Source organism: Manacus candei, unplaced genomic scaffold, assembly GCF_025592945.1.
Source record: "Manacus candei isolate 608988 ecotype Guabito, Panama unplaced genomic scaffold, ASM2559294v1 h1tg000077l, whole genome shotgun sequence".
NCBI lineage: Eukaryota > Metazoa > Chordata > Aves > Passeriformes > Pipridae > Manacus > Manacus candei.
This window is the reverse complement of record NW_026138125.1, coordinates 3,294,619-3,318,640: the sequence shown is the minus strand read 5'-3', so window position 1 is coordinate 3,318,640 and position 24,022 is coordinate 3,294,619. Positions and strand designations below refer to the sequence as shown.

The 24,022-nt window shown below is 41.2% G+C and overlaps 1 protein-coding gene across 1 annotated transcript in view; it reads left to right on the top strand.

The window, feature by feature from the left end:
• LOC127481266 (von Willebrand factor D and EGF domain-containing protein-like) overlaps window positions 1–24,022 on the top strand; it is a 171,993-nt gene that overhangs the window by 33,426 nt on the left and 114,545 nt on the right. The window contains exons 2-4 of the mRNA XM_051810327.1: window positions 4,091–4,275; window positions 13,649–13,877; window positions 16,555–16,787. Of these exons, the coding sequence (XP_051666287.1) occupies window positions 4,091–4,275; window positions 13,649–13,877; window positions 16,555–16,787 (647 nt within the window). The remainder of the gene's footprint in view (window positions 1–4,090; window positions 4,276–13,648; window positions 13,878–16,554; window positions 16,788–24,022) is intronic.

The window sequence follows — 24,022 nt, the reverse complement described above, 5'->3', positions numbered from 1 at the left end:
ATGGCCTTGAGCATCAGCCAGGGTGGACAGATTTTCAGCAAATGCCTGGTGCTCCCACAACAGCATCTTTTCCATGAACACCTCTGCCCAAGAATTGTACAGGTGGCTCAGCTGCTTCCAGACCATCCAGTTACCAACCTGCTTGAAATAAGCTGCAGCCAGCAGATGCTTAAGGTGTTAAATGTGTGGGTCTGTGCTGGGGGCATCCCAGAGCAATGCCCTAAAAACACCTTTCTGCATTCTTGTTTGGCTGGTCGCTGATGGAGCCTCAGTGCCGTCTCATATAATATTGATCACCACACCAAGAGTGGGCTTCCAGGCTGCTGCTCCCAGAACCAGAACACATATATCCTCCTCCAGCTGTGGTCACATCAATGTCTCCTTTAGCTGACAGCCAAACCCCATGCCCAGAGCAGTGTTTCAGTGGGAAACAAGAGTTCAGACATTCACTTCCTGCTCATTTTCCTTTAGGTATTTCTGGATGCTTCTGCCTTCTGCAGGAGGCTCTCCCCTTCTCAGCAAGCCTATAGGCAGCCCCTCCTTTCCCACACATTAACTTTGTGTGAATCTCAACCTCCAGGCATTAACAGAAAGATTCCTTAGGGCTTCAGTGAAGACAGGCTTTTCCCCACAGGACTTGCTTTATCATGTCACCAGAGTTACTCAGATGCCATTTTCACTTAGCAGCTACAACAGGTATTATTATTTGTTTGCTTTTTGTGTCAGAAAAGAGCTATGCAGTGTCTCTCTGCCACAAGTTGCCACTGCAAAATTGTTATATTTTAAAAAGAAATAAGCTTTTAAGTCTAGTAAAGCAAAACATCCTTTTGTCTGAGCAACAGTTCCTTGCCTTTATCGAGGGTGGTGGTGGTTGAAGAAGCAGCTCTTAGCAGGAGACTAAAGCACCAGCTACCACCCAGCATTTAATTCCAACAGCTCTGGACTGAGAGCCACAAAATCTCACTGCACAGTTTAATTCCTTCCTGAAGGAAACATGAATGGTCATCATGACCACTTCCCTGAAAAGCCATCATTTGTTTCATAAGTCTTTTTAATACAATTATAGGAGCAGAGCTGGATTAAATTAAACTTCTAAGTTTCTCTTACATAAAGAAATAAATATTTCCTTTTAAAGACAACCTTGTCTGCATACAACAGAGTAGCAGTGACTCCATACGAGACATGAATGTGGACTTTTATTCTTCCCCAAAACAGGGGGGATGATTGGGATACTGAGCACTTGATCACTGTACACAAGCTTGACATCTGTACCTGACTTTGCTGTGAATTAAAAATGAACAGGAAGGCTTCCTCTGATTAGTGAAGCTGCAGCCACCACACAGTACAGGTGGGCATCTCTCAGGTGAGCAACCAAAAGGGCTCAGCTGTGTCCTCTTGTTGTTTTTAAATGACATTTTCATAATGTAGTCTGATTACAGCGATTCATTTATTTCTGCGGGAAAGCCAGTGGTAATTAACTTGTACCGTGGCCTGCAATTTGCACGTTAAAGTTTACAATCATTCTGTCATAGGGCCATAATAAGCAGTGCTTAACAAGGAAAACTCGGTAATTGAGGGGTCGTTTTGCTCATGGCTTTCTGCAAAACCTGGGTGAGCTTTTGCAACGCCATCAGCTCCATGTGCTCCGGTCTGATCTGCATCAGGGAGGGAGCAAAATCCGTCAGGGAGCTGACAGTGGATCAATTTGCCTTGCTGCCTCTTGGCTGACAGCCTCCAAGCATAACTAAACCCAATCACAGGTATATAAACACACTCTGACAGCTAACAGAGGGTAAAATGGGCCTTTAGAGGTGGTGGCTGCTTGAGCCAGGGCTTCATATGTATATTCCTTAGGGAGTGAACACATGGCTCTAGCCCCAGCTTCTGTTAAATTTAATGGGTGACCACCCCTCTCCTTAGGGACCTTGCATGCCTGTCCTGTGTGCCCCTCCAAGTCCCTCCCTGCCCCTTGCCAGTCCTATGTGCAGTGTTCAGTTAACACCAGAAACAGTGTTTTCTGAACAACTGCAAACAAAACTGTGCAAAGGATGAAAAATAATTATCTGTGTGTCAGAGTCTAATATATTTGCATTGTTTAGACAGAGTAGTTAATCACTGGTAAGACCATAACATGTGCTGTGAATTTGAATTATAACTAATACGTATTGAGCAGAAGGCTATTAATTACATTTAAAGGCACTATTTGATATTATTATTGTTATTGAGAAAGTGAATGCAATTAATTATATTACAATGTTTTTACAGGATTCCTGTGGCAATACTGTACAAAGAGCTGTTTGCTTTCAGACTCCTTTGTCTTTTGTTCAGAAAGAAGCTAATTCAGGCAAGCAAAAGGCATCATGAGCCAAGATTCTGTTCCCATTAACACTCCCAAAGCACTGAGTGATATTGAAGGGGTCAGCAAGGGTCTGCATTTTTTTAAGGGTTTTTAAATATGGGTAAACTTTTCATTTGTGTAAAATAGTTGCTCTGCTGAAATGTCACTTCTTCCCTTGGGTTGGAATTAGCAAAGGAGAGTCTCCATGTGGTCCCCAGAAAGGACTTCTAAGAAAGGGAATCAGATCCCAGATTTAATTAGAGTAGCAATATTTCCCAGTGTTCCCTCTCTAAAATGGCTCTTACCTGTAGAAAAGAAAAGCTTAGGGCGCTTCTTTTTTATTTAAAAAGGCAATTGTATTAATTCAGCTGAATTTTGCATTGGAATTGCAATGGCTTTGACAGTTTAGTTCCCTGAAAATTGCAATAAAGGCTCCGTTACGCTACATTTTGTCCCCATTTGTCTTGTATACCATTGCCTTGCCTTTGGCACAATCAAAATAATCTTTAAAAATAGTTCCATAAATGGATTGACTTTGACCTTCTGAGTATCTTGTCAATAAAATAAAAATGATAAATGTGTTTCAGAGTGCCACTGGCGTAATATTAAAGCAGAGTCACAATCTGAAAAGTGACATTTGAAAAATTATGTTATGGGGAGGGGTCTTATTCTCTGTCAACGCTGTCACATAAATAAGCCCTTTTTACAACGAAAAGGGGGTTTTGCTCACTGCCAGGTTGTGCAATTCCTGCAACGTGGCCTCTGCCTCTTACATCATCATTAGCAATTAAAGATTACTGCAGCAAGAAATTAGCTGAGCCTTCTGTTGCTGATGCAGAGCAGCTCCACCTCGGTCTGCTCCTGTGACCCTCTATCACTGCTGACACAGTGAAAATGGGCTTGGCCTCATCAAGTAATGTCTCAGATAACCAAGTAAAGACCCTTTTTTCTACACGATCAGCTCTTTGAACTTCTAAAAGAATCATTGCAAGGCTTCTTTTTATTAGGTGATAAGTAAAGAACCAAATATTCTGTAGAAAAATCAAGAGTTGTATGAAAATAAACAGGGCAAGTGAGTAAACAAACACATACCAAAGGGCAGCAGGTTTGATTCACACTTTGAGGTGCACACACAGAAGCTCTGATGTATTTGGCTTTATGCTTCAAGTGAGTCTTACCTGTAGCTTGAATATTTGCAGGCCTAACTTGAGCTGATTTCTAAAAACTCTGTACCGTTGTTCTAACATCATTTATTTCCCCCCTTTTAGCATTTCTTGTTCTGATTCTTCTAAAAGCATATTTAAAAGTATGTGAAGTGCACCTTTATGCTTGACCAATCAATTTATACCATGTTTAAAATGCTCATGCATGTAGTAAACTAAATTAAAAATTAAATTAAAATTAAACCTGCATATATTTTCAAAGGTCACAGGGCTTTGGAACCTCAAAACATTACTTAATTTCTGAGGGGGAGTGACTCTGTTAATCACTAAAAGTAGGCTGAAATCATGTTAAAAGGATAAGGTTTCTGGTCTTGATTCAGATGTGATGAAAATTTAGACAACCGATATCTTTATGTTACCAACCTTACAATTCTACATATTTAATTCCAAATTTGATCTTTTCCTGGTGTTTGCCTCGAAAATTAGCCCAATCCTGAACTGCATCTAAACATAAAAGGACACAGCCCTCTTTAAGCATCTATTAACAGTACCCAGTTGATTTAACTTGTTTAACCATTGCCCTGTCCAGCTCCCGAGTGCTCACCAGAAGGACACCGGATCCTCCGCAATCCCTACCGGAGCACCAGGTTTGACTCCCTGGAGCTGCAGAGAACAGCAACTGAGGACCTGGTGTGTGACCACTCCCTGCCACCAGCATGGTACCGCTTCCAGATCCACGGCAGGCCCGCAGAGATGCCAACCAGGTGCATCGAAGTCAGTAAAACTTGAGCACTAACCCTGGGGAACTTGAATAAACCCTTGGGTGTAGTTTTCTTCTCTATCCATCTCCGTACTTTCATAACCAGTAGACTGCAATGAGGGAGTGGTAGTGGGACAACCACTCTAATAATGATAATAATGACAATGATAACAGTGACAGCAACAACCACAACAATAAAATCAACAGCAATAATAGCACTGTCACATCCAAGTCAGAGGCTAGGACCTCTGTGCACTAGGAAATATTCAAATATAAAACCAGGTGTTTACCAACTCTAAAGGGAGATATTTATTAATCCACATGTCACTGGAAGTTGTATTTTTTCCAAGGAATTCTATTGCTTTAAGAATGGATTCTGTGACCTGGCTCTTTCCCCACATAATTTATTGTGAGTTAGGAATATGTTCTTCTTACAAAATCAGAAGGGAAAAATCAGAAAAGGTGATTATTTAAAGAGAGCTGTAGTGATACAGAAGGAAAAGCTAAATTTGAGTCTCTTTCTGCTATTGCCATTTCTTGTATTCTTTAGTCTCATAAGTCTGCTAATGGCTTTCCAGAGCCAAAACCCCTCCACCACATAAGACTACTCTCTAAAAGGGACAAACCAATAAGATAATTATTGGTGTGTTTAATCTGTATGACAATAACATTTAACTTGCAATCGTTGTTTCCAGATCAACTTGAGCCCCCAACTAAAGTCATTGCCACTTCAGATAGCTCAGCTACAGGAGGTTAGAATAATTTCAACACATAGTTAAACAACATTATTCTCAAAATAATAAACTAATTACTGTAAATTACTTTAGAAATTAAATATTCAAACTAGAGTGCCAGGAGATTTGGTATCAGGTAATGCTACCCAAGCTCTAGAAACCTCTCAAAATTATCAAAATATGATTTATATCCATTCAAAATGGACCTGTGAGCTCATCACAAGAGAAGTGTATCTTGATAATCTAACATTTAATGAAATGTTAAGAGAGAGCTGTTATTTCTGTGGGATTTCTGACTCGCTCCATACACAGACCATAAATCTAATTAACATGAATAAATTGGCAGGATTACTATTGAAATATTAATTTCATGGCAGGTCATCCTTGCATATACCAATGCATTATGAAGTATATTTTTACAAATTGCTCTATAAGTTTATATATGTTCTATAATATTATTTAATTTGTCATTTTATTTCAGAAATTTTGAGCTTGTGGCAATGCTTGACTGTATCAGATTTCTTTTCAACAATACATGCTTTGTTTCTTTTAACCTCTTCTCTGGAGTTTTTTATTCAAGTTTGTGGAGCTATATTCATTAGTTTAGTTTCTTATCTTGTAACATAATGCTTGCCATTGGTTTCTTCATTATCCTCTGAATGACAGTAAATCTCTGCTTCGCCATGCTGATGAAGGATTACATCTGTTAGATGTCACAATTGGAAGAATATGCTTCTTTTAGATCTTCACCTTCTAAATCTGCCTCTACATTCTATCTCTTCCACTTAATTAAATCATTGTTTAATTTGGTTTTCCATTTAATTTGAGCAAAACCTCTGGAACAAAATAATTTAAATTAATAACTGCACAGCTTTCACTCCTTAATAAGCTGTTATTATTGGACATTCCAGTCTGGCTGGAGTGAGCTGATTTTAATTAAACAAGTCAAAGACAAAGCCCTGAACAGATAGAAGAGAAAAGAGACCACATAAAGCCTGACAATGTGGGTGGAGAATTAAAAAGTACATTACTCCAGCATCTTGTAAAATATATGCCTGGTGATACCCTGTTGATACTGGCCCGATACAATTAGCTGCTTATCAGTGGATAAGATTAACTTCTTAATTCAAAGTGTTAGTAGGTAAAGGCTCTTGTAACCCAATTGAGCTTAGAAAGGATTTAAATCCTAATGGAAATTTAGACGTCCTGCCCAGTGTGGCAGAGAGTTGCAGAAGGACAAGTGGCACCTGCTGGGGGTACACAAGGGAGGTGAGCACCCAGAACAGGCTGTGTGTCCTGGGCAGGGGTAGCTGACTCCTCCAGACAGGCTCTCAATGCCTGTGTTCTGAATCTTGCCATAAAAAACCCTCCACAATAAAAATATGGCCCTGTCAGCATGTAGTTTCATAGCCATAGGAAGCATTATATTCAACAGAGAGGAGAACCAAGTCATATAAAGATGTGAGAGCCCCAGACTACAACCTTGTCACAGCTGAGAGCCACAGCAAACTTCACAATGAAAAACGAGTAACAGCCATTAAGGAGCTGCTTCTCATGTACTAATTTAATAAAAAAGTGGAAAACAAAGGGGAAAAAGACAGAAGAAAAACCCAAAAGCTTCTGTGTCAAAGAAAGTGAAAATGTTAATTGTATTCCTGAACTCTCTACTCCTTGAATCCAACTGCTCTACGTAAACTTATTCCTCCAGTGGCAAAATGGTTTTGATTGAAACAGCTTTCCAACTTAGGCTTTGCTTGCTGAATTTCTCGGGGGGGGGGGGGGGGGGGAAGGGTAATGAATGATCCTGACCTTCCTCCTTCTATTTCTTCTTCATCTTTCCTCCTGTTCTCCCAACAGAGGCACAGCAATTACCAGATCCTGGACATGCTCTCTTGGCCACAGCCACTTCCCCATCTAAAACCATATCCTAGTAGAAAAGCAACACAGACTTGTAAATTTTGGATCCCCAGGTATTGGGGTTGCTGCCTACAGACCACAAACAACAGTTTGTTCTTCAAGAACTGCCCAGTTCTCTGTGAAAGGCAAAAACATTAAAGGAAGAAAGCATAGGGAAGCTTTTACTAAGATTAAGGCAGTGTTCTAAGGAGCAAGAAAGAATGCACAGACATGGCCAGACCTAGTAGTAAAATGACCTTCAGAGGAAGAACAATAGTGATAGAAAAATTAAAGCTCAACAGAGAATCTATTAAAAATACAGAGGAGTATTTAACAGCCAATATGGGAAAAACACACATCAATTACAGAAATTCCAGCTTCTGAATTAAAATTATACAGTTTATATGCATACATCTGTATACATCAACATATGGGCAAGTCCCATGTGTACATAAACACTAAAAGGAAGTGTGACAGAACATAACACACCAGTGTTATTGAAAATCTGCTCCACAGTCAGATAAAAGATCAATCTGTGGATTACAGCAGAGCAGTGCACGCTGCTGCCTGTAAAGCAAATGCCACACCACACTCACAACAAAGCCAGAAACAGGGCTGCAAATGCACTCCTTCCCCTCATTTACATGGGGGTAAAAAAGCCTGAGTCATACTCTGCAATTTTACAGAAAAATATCAGTTAAGAACTTGATTATGCAAAGAGTAATTGATTCTGGAGCCAGCAATGATACTCCTGATACCACACACACGAGTCGGCTTCATTCCTTCTCAAACAAAGCTCATATTTTCAGCTTTGAGTAGTCAATTGCACACAGAAAATAATAAGCTAAAAAGAAAGGGATTAAAAACAGGATCACTACTGGAACAACTGCCACTATCAAACACGAAACAGAGGATTCCTGGTACCATATTTCTTGAGTGGAGAGATTAATGCAAATGTTAAGTCAACGTTAACAAAAATCACTGCACACCCACTGCTGGGGTGGCAAAAACATTCAGGCACAGCACCAGGTCCTGTCAGCTCAAGTTCAACCTCTCAGAGCAGCCATTGCTCTACTCTTGGTTTCCTCCCAGTCTTAAGGCAGTCCTTTGGTTCACTCCATTTCCTGCAGTCCTGTTGACAGGCATGGCAAAAGCCTTCAGTCACCTCTTGCCTTACCATGGAGGTCCATTGGTCCCACGTACTTGTCCTCACCAGCAGCTGAATGTGTTTTTCTAGAGGGAACTGCAGGAATGGGAGAATAATTTCACCTTTGCACATTAACAATCCCCAGCAACCCTTGGTTCAGGGCTTCTGGATTCAGATAGGGGTTGTATAACACTTTAAAGTAATTTCTCCCCCATGAGCCAGTCCTGTGACTGTAATTTTTGGCATACACACTTGTGTAACAAGCTTTCCTACAGGTTAGTAATGGCTACAACGCTCTGTTTGGGAAATGCCCAGTAATACCTGCCTATGATGGTGTACCAATATTACTTCAACACCCTTCTTCAGAAATTTGATCCTCTAAATCAGCAAAACCATCTCCAAATCTTTATATGCTCTAAATACATGTACCACTGTATAAATGTAACCAGAAGGACATGCTATGCAGTAAGGGCTGGCGTTTTCTCAACAGTTGCATTTTCAACAATACAAATTTACTTTTATTATATATGTACTAGGCTGAAACATAGGTTTAAATGCTAATCTTTGGTGTATAAAACAAGGTCATGTTAAAGCTCTCCAAATCTAACCTGCCTATGATGCTTAATATTTCAGCCTCTGGAGAAGGAGAAGGTTTATTTTTCCCATACTCAGTTTAATTCCCTCCTCTTTAACCTGTTGTAGAGCATTTTATACTCACAATAAAAACACAATATCTCAGCTGCATACTATTAATTTAGCATTTTGTTTCAATTTTTGCTTTGCTCTGGATCCAACCCTACTTTGCTTTGCAATTGTTCTACGAATTTAAAAGAAAGTGACACTTTCAAGGTATTATTTCATCCGTAATTCTCTTTCTCACACATATATGTGAATATTCCAAATCATAATGGTAGGTATGAAGAGGCTTTGTTTTCCTTGTTTGTTTTTCAGACATACAAAAAGCCTTCTGTAGAAATTACAATTACAGCCTCTATTGTTCAGAGGCATGTGCTTAAAAGAAAACACAAGACAGGCACCAGTTTAATTGCTACTACAGATATTCCTGACGTAAACTGTGGAGTTCGGGCTCAGATTGAAATAAAAAATTTTATTTACTTTAACTTGTTACAAAGAAATTAAAAAAAAAAAATAAGGCAAAGTAAAGTTCTGAGTGGATAACAGATGCAAAATCACAATGCTTTAACTGCCAACCAGCAGCACACCAAAAAGCCTTCCATCTCCATCCAACTAAAACAATGCATTTCTCACATATGGTGCTACTTATTGTTAACAACATAATTTCAGCAATACCCAAGTGACGAGAACAATCAAGCTTGATTTCTTTGTGCAATTATGAAGAACTGTAGTGTTCAACCAGTCAAACTTGTTGATACTCCCAACTCCAACCTACTGGAAGGAGACATCATTGGATTAAACAATAATGGTTTGTCTCCTTGTTTTGGTAGAGGGAACAAATTTTATTTTTTTTTTTATTTAGGTTTGCTAAATTGGAGTATTTAAATGATTAGCTGGTGACTAATTATGAATCAAAAATACTTAATGAATGCTTACCTGCCACATAGAGGTGTTGTGAAGATTAATTAGGTAAGGTTTACAAAATGCTTTGAAGATTAAAAACGCCACTTAACAATAATTGGATAAAGTATGCAAGGGTACTAAAGAAACTTGGCAACAGCCTAAAATCTCCCTTTTGTGTTAGAGAAGTTCTTTGTGCAAGCTGTGTCACTGGATGCCTAAACTTGTGGAGTTTGCTCCTCTGTGAAGGCAGCTGTGTAATTCCTCTTCCTTTTGGAAATGCTGCTGAATTATGGTGTGAGACTCCCACAGCTTTACAATATCCTTAGAGCATCAGTAGCTGTAGGTATTGCAGATAAATGCTCTATCCTAAATGCCAATCATTTGCTACCTCTATATTTAATTTTCTGGTTACTTTGCCCTATGACAGCTACAAAATTTAATGCTAATTATACCACAGCTGGTACTCAGAAATTTTGGCTCTTTGAAACCTCTTCTCCTAGACTTTGTTTTTATAACTGTCTTCTAATTCACAGAGGTCTCATGCAGCAAATCCTTTCAGCTTGTGTGGGGCAACTTGCCTGACTCAGACAGACAGCATGCAGCTTGTAGAAGAAAATAAATTCATGTATGCCACAGAGCTGCCAGGAAAACAGAAATACCTGATCTATAACAAAATTCCTCCTTGGCCAGCCTGTAATACTGCATTATAGCTTGTTACAATAACTTTCTGTCTCACAGTCTGACTTTTCCTGGGTGCAAAATCCGTCAGAAGGGTTGGTTATTGCTTGTAATTTGTGCACATTACACAAGGAACTGTCTGGCTCATGCGATTTCAGTGCAGGATTTGCCAGGACAAATCCAGGGTGCCGGAGATGCCAGTGGGGGGTTATCAGGAAGCCTGCACACAGTGCTGGGGCTGACGTCAGTGATGTTAATCCATACTTTCTCGAGCACTGAAATGGTTCAGAGACTTGTGGCGAGGATAAATACAGAGGGAGAAAATCACCCTCCTCTTATTTCAGCATTTTATTTTTTTTTCCCTCTCTGCGTTAACAAGGGATACAGACCCACTTTTATGTTTGGAACGCTTTTTGTCTTTTTTCACAGCCAGAATGAACTCACATCTGTCTATTTATCTACATGGCCCACAGCACAGCAGATAGGTGGGTATCTCACTAATGAATTGTCTTCTCAGCACCGCTTCAAGGCAGGGAAATGCTGTTACCATCTCAGCCACTTCCACCTTTGGTTGAGAGATAAGGAAGCGAGGTACACAGAGAGTAAGTGATTTATTTGCCCAAGGTCAGGCAGCAACCAGAGAAACTGAGGCAGTGCCTGTGCCTGGCCAGAGGCAGCCCAACAGTCACACTCACAATGGATCAGCACTGACATGTTGGCTCCAGTGACATTGGTAAAGGCAGCATCAGATGGGCACAATAGCTTATTTTCAGCAGAAAATGGTCTGTTACAGAAAATCCTAAGAGTATTTTTTCAGTTTGCTGAGACACAGGTGCAAATGTGTCTCGACACACAGATAGTTTCAGAGATCGAGTCACCTCAAAATGATGAAAATCACTATTCAGCAGCCAAATATCAGTAGATGGTGGCAACAGCCTTTTGCAGGGATGTTAGGAGCACTGGGAACGCTTGTCATGGCAAGTGTGATGATGCCAATATCCCTTCTCCTCCTCCTCCTCAAACAGTGAGTTCCAGTGCAGCCATGGGATCAGTGGGAGCAGAGGAGTGCCATGGGAGGGATGGGTGGGGTCTCCTCTGTCTCCTTTTCAGACCATTTCCTTCAAGGGTCTGTGAGCTTGCACACACCTATTGAGCTCCAGCACTCACTCCTCCCTGCTGTTCTGCTACCCACAACTCTTAACTTTCCTGTCTTGTGTGGTTCAAAACACCATCAGGGTGCACTGGCTAATACCTGCATTTTAGTGCAATTTCAAAAATAGTGTTCCAATCCAGCAATCTTTACTCATACACGCAGAGACACTGTAGTTTTCAGTTTCCTTGTGTCAGAGGAAATTCCAGGTGTGAATATCTCATCAAGAAGAGCATGAAGCAGAGACCACTGAGCTCTAGTTCCCATCCTTCTGTCTGCTCCCATACATCTCCACTGGATATCGTTTTTTTTCATTCTCCTGGGTCCTTTCAGTACAAGTGTATGCTCATAAATGTGCTTTGGAAACATGCTACTTCACCAGATCTCACACTCTAGGTCAAAAGTTCATCAGTATGCAACAAATTCCTGTCATCTGTATATTTCCCAGCTCAGAGAACACCTGTGTCCCTTAAAGCTGTAAATAAATAAATAGAACAAACCTCTTAAAAAGTTACACACAAAGTGACTTTTAAAGAAAGAAAGGGAAGGGATTGCCCTAAAATTCCACCTAAAAGCATTTTCATGTCGATCCCCTCTTCTCCTTTGTTAGCACAGTGACAGCACACTGCTCCTCCCCAGGGACCAGCTGCATTGTGTGAGCTCTGGTGCCTTCTGCAAGAGCACCAGAGTGCTCTTGCTCTGGTGCCTTCTGCAAGAGCACCAGAACACCAAACAGGAGGGGCAGGGTCGGCCCCTCTGCTTGACTTCTGCCACATCTCAGGGGGAAAAAAACTTTGGGCAATTTCAGTGGAGTCTTTGGTTTTAGAAGCCTGAAAATAATTAGATCCAAATGGAAATCAGACCATGTCATGCCATAAGCTTGATTTTCTTCAAATACCCTTCCTTTTGTGGGTGTGCACCCCCAGTCCCCTGACCCTGCTTTCTGGCTCATGTGACTCCCAGATACAATTCAAACTGCAGGTGCATGACTCAATAAATTTATCCTTTAACTTTCAGTGCTTCCTCTGCTGTCACAAACAAGTTTTGATCTTAAAAGTGAAGCAGAAAACCTGGACCAAGAGGAAAAAACAGTGGGGTTGTTTTGGGGGTTTTTTTTTCAGTGTGATTTATAGCCAAACATTCACACTGGGAGGAAGTTGTTCCCCAGTTCAGACTGGTAGAGATGGTTCACTATCTCTGGTTGAAGAAATGCAAACGAATGCAGCAGTCACACTCTGCTGAATAGGACTGATGTCTGAGACTTAAATTATTGTCAGTATTTGGTAATAATTTTTGAACTTTAGCTCAAATACCTCTGTGCTTTGCATATTGGCAAATGCTAGGTAATGATGCAGAATAACGAGTCACCATTGTAATTGGCTTTGTATATTTAATAAGGCTCTGATTATACCTAATCTCCTCACTGAGGTACTTAAATTAAAGACAGCCTTGGAGAATCATGTTCCTTTATTCAGTGAGAAGCGCAGGTACAGAGGGCAGCTCAGAGTTGAGATGCCTGAACATCTCTCTGTAAGCTGGGAGAGGGAAATCAGTCTTAAACCACTTAGGACCAACTCCTTCTGCTTTGAGACTTCCTGTGTTCAGGGTATTCAGGGAATTTGGTAATAGATAAAAGCCTGAAAGTAAAAACAAAAAAGATAAATTATTGTCGTGCATATGCTGCACATGTGTTTTGTACATCCTGCATATTTGTCTCTCCTCGAGAATGAGTTAGAGGTTTAGGCCCCAAAGATGTGTCTAATACCTGCTGGAAGGGTAGGGTAGGAGCTGCCAGGACCATGGCAGCTGAAACTGTAGCTGTTTTGTAGGCAGGTGATGAGGTGTGATGCTCTGAGCATCACCTGCTGCTTCAGGTAACACCTTCTTGTTCCTCATGCTCTGTCAGCCTTTGCTTTCCTCTGCCACAGGTGAAGCATGGATGTGTCCAGCCAGCTGATGTGACCCAAAGGTTCTCCCCGGGGAAGGGATCTGACCTGTTTATATGCTTTCATCTTTTTCATACAAACCAACCAAAACCAGAGGAAAATACTTTGAAATCCAGTTATTGTGTTTGAGAGTTTTATCTGTATAAAGTCACCTCTCTAAACTGAGCAAGACATTTTCATCCCCACCTACACATCCTTTTCTCTGACCCTCCAGGTTCACCACACTCAAGTTTTAGTGATTCTCCATGGAGTCTTACGGCACTTGCTCCAAATGGTTTCTTTTGTGTGCATCCTTAGATGAATAAATGTGGGACACAAGCTCCGCTGTGGCTGTCACTGAAGTCTGAATCCCTGCCAGTTCCTGGAGAGAGCAAGAGGCTCACGGCCTGTGCCACCTGGCAGGTCCTCTTTGGGAGCACCAGGGACTGCTGCTTGTTTCGGATACCTGTCGCCGTCAGGAACTGCGGGGAATTCTTTGTGTACCTCCTGCAGCCCACTCAAGGATGCATGGGCTACTGTGCAGAAGGTGAGGGCTGGTGAGGTATTTATCAATAAGATTACTTATGCCTCTCAGGCTGGGTGTTCAAAGGTCCTGGTGCTGCAGTGCATGTCTCGGTGACCTTGTGAGTCAAGCGTCACTCCCGGTAAGATGCAGACCGTGTAGGAAATAAATCAGTGGCAGTCCAAGGTGTTCCTGAAGAATAGCTCTTATTACCAGTACAAAATGTAATCTGGTGTGTATTACTGAAGTGCTCTTTGCTTGGTTACAGCTCACATGTAACCTTTCCTGCTGTCTTTGGCTCTACTTTGGCTCAAAGTTGCAAAGCTAGAGAGTGGGAGCATCTCAGCTATAGTGAAGCACTGTATCCAGGATACTGTCTCTAAGGTCTGTTCTTATCTTTAATAATCTAGTACCACCCCCCTCAAAAAAAAAAAAAAAGATAACAAATAATTCTGAAACTCTGTAAGTAAAAAAAAAACAAAAACAAAAACAAAAACAAAAACAAAAACAAAACAAAAAAAAACCAAACAAACAACAACAAAAAAAAAAACAAAACCCCACAAACTGATAACATCTTTTTCATGACATTTATATAATTGTTTTCATCAGAAATAATTTTCAGCCTACTACAAGAGATGCATCCCCTGTTCGGTAGCTAGGAAACAAAGGAAAAGCAGAAAGGAATTGCTCATTCAGTTAAACCTTCTGAACTTTAGAGCATGTTCAGGTGCCTATAGATTTCATCAGAAAAGACACTTCTTTCTAAAAATGAAATAAATTACCTTTATACTTTCCTTTCAGTGTTTTGGACAGAGATATGACACATTGAGAAACTAGAGTTATCAGCTTTCAATCAGGCAAAATCCAAGCTTAAATAAATTTTAAAGAGAAAGATAACTATTTTCTTATCTTTATCAATATTTTAACATTCCCACATGAAGAAGAGGAAGGAAGAAAGGCTCAAAGAATATGAGATTAATTCACTATTTGAAATAAAAAAAATCCATTAAAATAAATGAAACTGATTCTTTCTCAGAAATTACTTTTTAACTGAATAGAGTAATTTTTCAGTTTAAGCTTGGCTTTTTATAAACTATAAGATTTCCACGACCCTTGCTCAAAGAACTTTTTTGCCAGTACCTTTTGAGTGGTTAATTTTGTCCTTTCTGTTGATTCATACCTGTTTAGTGAGGTAAATCTGCCTGTGTTTTTCATAAAAGAAAATTTATCCCTTCCTATCTATCCCAAACCAGCGAATTCCTGCCTTTCCCTTACCACTGCTGTTGAAACTTTCACCTTTTTCCTCAACATTTCAGTGAGGGCCAGTCCTCCCGAGCCTTTTCTTGTAATTAGGATGTTCTTGCAGTATTATACATTGCATGGAAAGCACCCAAAATTTTTTACTGGGGGGGGGGGTTACCTCAGTGTCTTAAATTCAGCTGTAAACTTTGCACCACAGGAGCCTCACACAGGCCCAGAGCTGGGTCCAGCTGGCATCACCACGGCTCCTTGCAGGGGTCAATTCCCCAGCCCCTTCTGCTGGAGGCTCGGGAGCAGGACACTGGTCAGCGCTCCTGACCTGCAAAACAAAATGAATTTAAAGCTTCACAACTCGTCAGAAAGGACACAGCTGGGAAAAGCAGCATTTGTGCTTGCAATTCTGCTCACATCCTCCCATGAGCTGACCACCTAACTCTGTCCTTCTGGGAGAATTTCCTGCAGAAAGTCATGGTGTGAGCCCCAGCTTGAGGCAGCTTTTCTTAGAAACAAAATAGAAAAGGGTATAAACAACAGGTCTTTACTCATATTTAAAGTACCTTCTTTCTTTTTCTTTCCTCTTGTTATCTGCCCTGGACAGATGTTAACACATTGGTTCTCCGCTCTGTTCATAACTTATTCGCTTGGGCTCCCATAATATTTTCTCCTCCAAAAAAGTTACTTTATTTATCCTTTCAAGGCATCTGAACCAGCTTCATGTTCTGTTTGAGTCCTTGTCTCCAGAGATGAAAGAACATCCCCCTATGCTATTATACATCTTTTTGTTTCTACTTTCTAGGTGAGTTTAACAGGAAGAAAGGTTTCAGACTTCATTACCTGTTGAAGCCTGCAGAAAGCAGGCTGTATTTTTAGAGCAATGACATTATTCTGGGCAGAGGGAGACTAAACTGAGCAGACCTGGCCTAGATACATCCCAAAACAGCCTGGAAGGATCTTCACAGCATGGCAATATGGGCTGGATGCTCTCTGAGAGTCAGTTTACCTCTGCAACATAACGATTTCTCATATCTCTTCTGTGCTTATTGCAAAACTTGGATCAAAAGGCTGTGCTTCAGGGAAATGCAAAGCTGATGGCCTTTGCCAGACTAATTAATTTGTATTAATCTGAGTGCTTCATTTCCATAAAATTTCTCTTACAGCAAAAAAAAAAAAAAAAAAAAAAAAAAAAAAAAAAACCAACACACACGCATTAAAAAAAAGAAGGTCAAATACTACAGCAACAGTGGGTAGCCAGTACACAATTAGCAATTTTTGCATTTCACATGAAACACATTTTCTAGCTTGCATGGTTCATAAATCACAGGCATATAAAATGTAACATTTCTTCCACCTTTAGTTATACTGACACCTTCTCGTGAGGTGAACAATTGTAATGTTAAAATAACATTTTGTGTTACATCCTTCATTTGTTTCCCTCTTCCAGACAGACTCACAAGCCTGTCTTTGCAACCAGTGATAACTCCCGAGCTCGTGCAAGGTCGTGTCCACCTGAAGTGCACCTACAGCCACCCTCCCTCCAAGCCCCCCCTGCAGTACGTGGTGCTCTGGTCACGCCTCTCCAGCCCTGGCAAGAGAGAGCAGATCCACCAGGAGACCACCCTGGAGTCATTTTCCTCCGTAGAGATGGACGGCACAAATCTCAGACTGGGAGACACGGTAATGCCACCCTGCCTTCAGCAAAAAGAGGTCAAACACTTGGGGGGGATCAGATCCCTTTCTAAAATCTTTCCTGTGTTTTTATTAGTGCTGCTCCTCACTCCTCATACTTGTAATTGCTGCACTAGAAAGTACTGAAAATGTTTCATAACAGGATTATTAAATAACATTAACCAGATTCAGGACCTGTAACGTTTCTTTGAATTGTAGTAAATTCATGGAAGGTATTTTACCACTTTCCAAAGGCAACTTCAATATTTGCACTTACAGTAGAGCTTTAATGCTATGAAGTTTGTATAAGTGATAGCTACATGTGCCTGAGCCAATTTTTGTTTGTTACTTTTCATATCTTGCAAGAGTGAGAATTTGCAGTAGAGGCAGGCTCAGCTATATGCACTCAGTAATTTTTATATCCATGGATCAGAGACACAATCACATCTTTTCACAGAAAAAAAGGATAGCACATTTTAAAATAGAGGGAGGTTTACTTTATGGTCTTTTTCATGGTGTTCTGCCTCTCTGATTCCAAATTCTTGGTTCAATAGCACGCTGAAAGATAGAGTTCATTACAAAACAATCTTTAAGAAGTATATTTGATGGCTTACACAGCAACACAGATCTAGTTTCAACAACAACAAAACAGAAACCAATACAAGATGTGAAAAAAATTGACTTGTGTATGAATTCATGGCCTTTCATGCTACAGAAACAAGACTTTTAAAGTTAAATTAGGTTCATAACTTTTATAGGCAGAGGGCCATTAGTGATGCTACAACAAACTAAAGAAATAAACAGGGATAATGGTCTTGTGTTAAAAGTAGGTTGGAAATAGTCTTGGCATTTTGCAGCTCTTCTTTGAGATCATGGAATCATAGAATACCAGGCTGGAAGAGACCTCAAGCTTTATCTGGTCCAAACTTTCTTGGTCAAAGCACAGTCTAGACAAGGCAGGCCAGCACCCTGTCCTGCTGAACCTGAAGCATTTCCAATGTTGAGAAATCCACCACTTCCCTGGGGAGATAATTCCAATGGTTGATTGTTCACTTTGTGAAAAAAATTTTTTTTGTGTCTAACCAGAATTTCCCCTCATGTTTTCCATGTTACTTCTTGCAAAAAGGGACTCTCCATATTGTTTGTAGCCACTCTTTAAAAACTGGAACATGGTGATGAAGTCTCCCTAAGCCTTCTTGTATCAAGGCTGAACAAATCCAGTTCTCTCAGGCCTTCCCTCATGTAGCAGCTTCCCAGGCCTTGGGAAATCTCTGTGGCCCTTCTCTGGACCCTCTCCAGCCTGCCCACATCTTACTTGTGTAGTGGTGATTAAAACTGAACACAGTATTCCAGATGCAGCCTGAGAAGTGCTGGGTAGAGTGGAATGATGACTTCTTTACCTCTGCAGGTGATGCCCTTGTTGATGCAGCCCAGCATCCTGTTGGCTTTCTTTGCTACAGCAGCAACATTGTTCACTCACATTAAGTTTTTTGTCCACCAGGACCCCAAGGTACCTGTCCACAGAGCTGCTCCCCATCTGGGTAGATCCCAGCCTGTGCCACTCTCCTGGATAATGTTCTCCCGGGTGGAAAACCTTGCACTTCTCCTTGCTGAACTTCATGAGGGTCTTATTAGCCCTCTCTTCTAGCCTACCCAGCTCTTCCTGCAGGTTGCTCTCCTTTCCAAAATGTCAATTTCCCCACTCACTTTGGTATCCTTGGCAAACTCTGTCAGAGTATTCTTGATCCCACCTTCCAGACCACTTATGAATACATTAAACAGCACTGGGCCCAGTATCTCACTGCTCTGGTTGGCCTGGCTTGTTCCCCAGTTGGTTTCAAGGGTGGGAGTGTTGCCACTTCAGACCCCATCCCTGAGTCCTTCAGTTTAATGTCCACCTCACCAAGTTGTCCAGACTGGTGCCAAAGATTCCCTTGCCTCTTTTAGACAGGTGGATCCCATCCTTCCCTAGACAGATGTTGAAGAAATTATTCTAGACTTTTTTCCAGTTCTTGAAAGGATAAGTCATTTATAACAGCAGCACAATCTAGATAGGATTGTTTTTGTCATTTCTTCTCATAATTATGCCTCCTGAGTTCAGAATCTGACTGATGATGCCCTCACATATTATGAGACAGATAATTCTGCCAGTTTAAGACAAGTTTGTGTTATGAAGAGATATTTTCATCAAAATAATTTCACTTGCAATCACTTCAAATCTAGTTTTAACAATCCTGAGGGATTCAGAGAAAATATGGTTCTGTTAACTAGTAGCATTGCCAAATCTTTATAAGACCATTTTTATTATATTAAGTTTTCAGTAAGCCCTTCTTTGTCCTCTGCTGAAACTACGTGTTTAATTTAGTGGGTTTAGTGAGACTAAAATGTTCTCTTCCTTGTTAGATTTCTTTAAAGGTCTTCATGGCCTATTTGACTAATTATAATAATTCATAAATCATGGGTAAAAACCAAGCGATGAAGCTTCAGTTGTAACCGAGAATTTGCTTTTACAGAATAAAGATTAAAAAAAACATTTCACCCTGTTTTCCATCCTAGTCTGGATGTCTAATAGGAGTCACAAAGGAGAAGACTCTCCCCCCTCCAGTGGTGTAAATCTGAAGAAATTTAGCATTGCTAGGGCCACCCCAGAGGAAAGGTGATGGCACTAAAAGGAGAATCAAACCCTGAGTACCAAACTCCACTGCACAGAGGCAGCTGGCAGATTCCACCTGGCCATGAAAGATGCAGGTGGAAGACTATTCTCTCAGGCAGCATGAAAGGGAAGCCAGATCCCCCTGATAGAAGCCATGTGAGAGAGGAGACAATGAACTGGGGGCACTTTCCAGTTCTGTTTCCCCTTCTCCATGCACAGCCCAGTGATATCATCCCCATGGCTGTGCACTGCCAGGGTGCACTGGTGCCAATCAGTGCAGAATTTGTTCGCCAGGACACAGAATTTGCCCCCAAGGATGCAGAATTTGTAGTGTTTGAAAACTGCTTCCTTTTTTTAACCTTTTTAGCTGTTCAACTCTACCTTCACGATAATCTGCATTTGGTCCCAACACATTCATGGCCTGAAATTGTTATCTTTGTTCATTTCTTGATAAAAAAAACTACAGCGAAGCAAAAAGATTTTTTTTTAATCACCTAAAAGGTGATTGATATCTATGCTATTTTTTATCTGTAAAAAAGTCTCCAGGTAATAGGTCAGTCCCATAATAGAATAGCTATTGATATATTTTAATACACAGTCAAACCTTAGAAAAGAGCTGAGATTTACCGGCCGACATTCCTGAACTTGTTGATTTTTTTTTAATCACCTAAAAGGTGATTGATATCTATGCTATTTTTTATCTGTAAAAAAGTCTCCAGGTAATAGGTCAGTCCCATAATAGAATAGCTATTGATATATTTTAATACACAGTCAAACCTTAGAAAAGAGCTGAGATTTACCGGCCGACATTCCTGAACTTGTATTGACTAAACAGCCAGTTATTTTTTAATAGCCATCATGTGTCCTTTTTTTCCTCCCATCTTTGGGCTCCAATTTTGTTATTTCAGACAGTAATGTTGGCAGCATAATGTTCACGAAACTATTGCAGCCTTAAATAAATCTATAACATGCCACTATTTCTATATAAACTGTGAAAGAAGCCTACTCCATCTGATATGAAAATCCTGGCACTCCTAAGCCTTATTTATGTGATAGTGACAGAGGTCATTTCATTCCTCGAGGCACAGCCATCTATAAATTATAGTGGTGCACTGTGAGTAATGAGTTATGGTAAGAAAGAAAGGTGTTTAGAAGAAAACTGTGCAGATTTTGCTCAGCCCAGCAATCCAAAAGTTCACACAGTGAGGAGCAATTGTCACTGTACATAAACCATGATGCACATTGTAAAATAAGAATGTTTAAGAAAAACCAGCCTTTCTGAGCTCTGTGATAGAAGTGGCTGCTTTGCATGGAACTCTGCACAACAAAAGATAATGCCCCAGACAAAAAAAATTGTAAATTACTGCTTCAATATATAAAATAACACTTTTTCCCTCATAAAGGAAAAGGTGTGAAATTTCATAGAATGGTTTGGATTGGAAGAGACCCCAAAGATCTTCCAGTTCCAGCCCCCCTGTCATGGGCAGAGACACCTTCCACTAGACCACACTGCTACAAGCCCCATCCAACCTGGCCTTGAACACCTCCAGTGATGGGGAAAGAGATCCTACTATCCTATTGCTCTTGATGCTAAAGCCAGATCTTGCAGAGCACTTACTCTTCATGTCTCAGGGAAATAGGATCTTTGTCTCATTACCAGCACTTCTAATAGAAGAGGTCCCAGTTCAGCTCATGGGAGAGAAGAAGCTGCTGATCTCCTGCAGAAGTCCATACCAGATGAGGGATCCAGTACATTTATTGCACTTAGCTTAGACAGAGAATCCCTGGCATATAGTCTCATAAATGTTAAAACATATTAAGTCTATATCTATGTATATCCTCAAGCACTTAGAAGGCCATATTTAGGATTTGCCCCTTCTCCTTTCCCAAAAATAATAAGCTCCAAGTTTATAAACCCCCAGCCAGCACCAACACCCAGCATCTCTCCTCTTCAATTACTTCATGCTCTTGGCACAGCTCTCAAACTGACTCAGACTTTTCCACTTCACAGTTCATTCTGCACTGGCATCTGAACTGCTAAGTGCCAAAGTGGCATTTCCCCCCACTTAAATGCTAATCCCCTCCCAGCCACTGGACTTGTCAAAATCAACAGCACAAACAGGAAGACCTGCTTGTTTGTAGGTCACACCTGAGTTTACAATTTCTTTCTCAGCCTTCAGGTAGAAAATGCGGAGCATCCCCACAGAAACAGAACTCTGGGTGAACTTTAACAGAGTTTTTAAAACAGAAAGGGTCAGAGAGCTGACGAGCAAAACTCTGTAGATGATAAAACACCTTACTACTACCCTGGGAAAATTTCCTTCCTTAGCAGAATAATGACCTACAGTCGGCTTCCACACACTGTTTGGCCATTTGACAACTGGGAAGAGCTGCCTTCTTTATATACAGTGAGTAACAGAGTGAGCAGAGCTGGACTCCCTGCAGTGTCAGGTCACACTGCTGCACCAGCTCCCTCCCTTCTGCAGCCAACGGCCCCTCACAGGGAGCAATTTGTGTTCTAAAGCTTTAAGGCCTAGTTCATTAATTAAATCAAAGTCAGATTCTCCCTACTTTCCCCTTCCTGCTGACCCTTCTGGAAAGCCTTTCCAGAAACTTTTTTCCTACACCTTTCTGCAAATACCTACAGCCAGATCATTTCCTCGAGATAATGAGAACTATTTCTCTTTTCCTCTGGCTCCCCTAGAAATGTCATCCTTCACTTCTGCTCATCCCTTCTCTTTTCATCAAGGCTGTAAACCACAGCTCCCTCCCACACGCACCCCCAGCTCCCAGCAGATTGGAGACTCCAGGTTTTTCTAACCCCAGCCCATTAGTGTTTAATGGAGCAGGCAATGGCAGCGCCTGTGCCTTGACAGCCGTCAGGAGACACCTTTCACCAGGTGTGATGATTCTCTGCCCAACCCTCCAGCTGCAAGCCATGAGTGCTACTGAGTGACTCTCACCCTTGCAGCCCCAGCCTGCCTTCTGATATGGCTGATGTAGCTACAGGAGGGTAGATCCAGTCCTGGAGTTAATAATCACCCCAGTTTGGGCACCTGCATCTTCCCAGCAGCATCCAGACTTTCCTGCCCAGTGAACAGGAAGAAGTAGGTAACCCTAAATGGTACCTGGTGTTGAGAAGGGAGCTTCCCACAAGTGGAGGGCATAAATTACTAACTGGGTCAGCATCCCTGAATTCCCACACCTCTAAGGAGATTGTATGTCCTGATCAGGAAAGTGCCTCCATCTACCTCTTCATTCAGACTTTCCACTCCTACTGAGGTGTACCTGGCTGTGTGTGGGCTTTGAATGACCACTACCAGTAAAAGCAAATATTTCAGCTTTGTTGCTGGCCTCTGTCATCACAATGGAGCTCAAGCACTTGCTGGGGAGATGGCAAATGGGTAGCTGGCCCACCTGACTGTGAGCTGCACATGTCCTGCCCTTCCCAAGGGAGTGTCCCACCCCCAGGACACAGGCTGCACTAGGAGAGGAAGCAGGGGCTGCAGCCAGGGACTGGCACTTGCATTTGCTTGTTTTCTCTGGTGGCTGTTTAGGTAAAACTTTCAAGCCATCATGACAGGCAGATAAAAACCCAATACTTCCATCTACCAGCTCTTGCCATTTTGGGGACAAGTGGCATTGCCCTTGAGACAACTGTGGAGATGGGTGGTGGCACCATTTCTGCCAGTGCTTTGAGAAGCATGTGCCTGAGGTTGGCATCATTCTGAGAGCTTCTGAAATTGTTTTTGGCAAATCCAGGAGCCTTCACAGGTACTGATGAGCAGGGATGGGTTTTGAGCACACAAGTAACTCCTCTTTGGCCTTTAGGAACCCAAGCTCTTGTATGAGCATAGTGGGAGAGGCTGATGAAAGAGAAGTGCCATGGCAATGTTGGATGTGCTGGCAAACATCCCCCTCCGTGCCCCAGCCTGCACTCCCCACAGTAGATTCAGAATTAATTAGGGACACAGGGAAAGGTGACATTTGAGGCATTTTTATGGTCAAAATAAGTATAAATAACTGATTTTGATGAGTTTTGAACTCTGAAAGCTATGGGGGAAAACACCCATGTTTTAACATGCAGGTTTTGCTAGGGAGAAATTTGCTGGAGGCGGTGACAAGTCCTAGGATTAAAATATTCTCCCAAATTGCTTCTCAGAGCTACCTGACCCTCACCAAATTAATAACTGAATTATTCTGCTTTTGGCTAAATAAACTGCTCATTGGGTTCGTGTCAAAATGGGAAGGAATCTGCTTGAGCCCATGAAAAGAGGGAAATTGCTCCAATGTACAGGAAAGGAGACACTTCTTAGATAAAAAGGGCCTTTTTTAATCAGAATTTTCTGCCTAGAAGTAGTTTTCTGCCTATGGAAAGTTTTACCAGCACAAGGGGAAAAGGGAGTAGCCCATGATGAGAAGAAATCCAGCCATCCTGTCTGAGAGTACACTTACATTTCTGTCCCTTTAAAAGGGATGATGAAAAATAATAATTTGATTTTTTTAACAGATCCTGTGAGTTTGTGGAAAAATACTGCCTAACTTGTCATGGCCATCAGCATACTGCTATCAGTGATGCTTTTATCTCTAT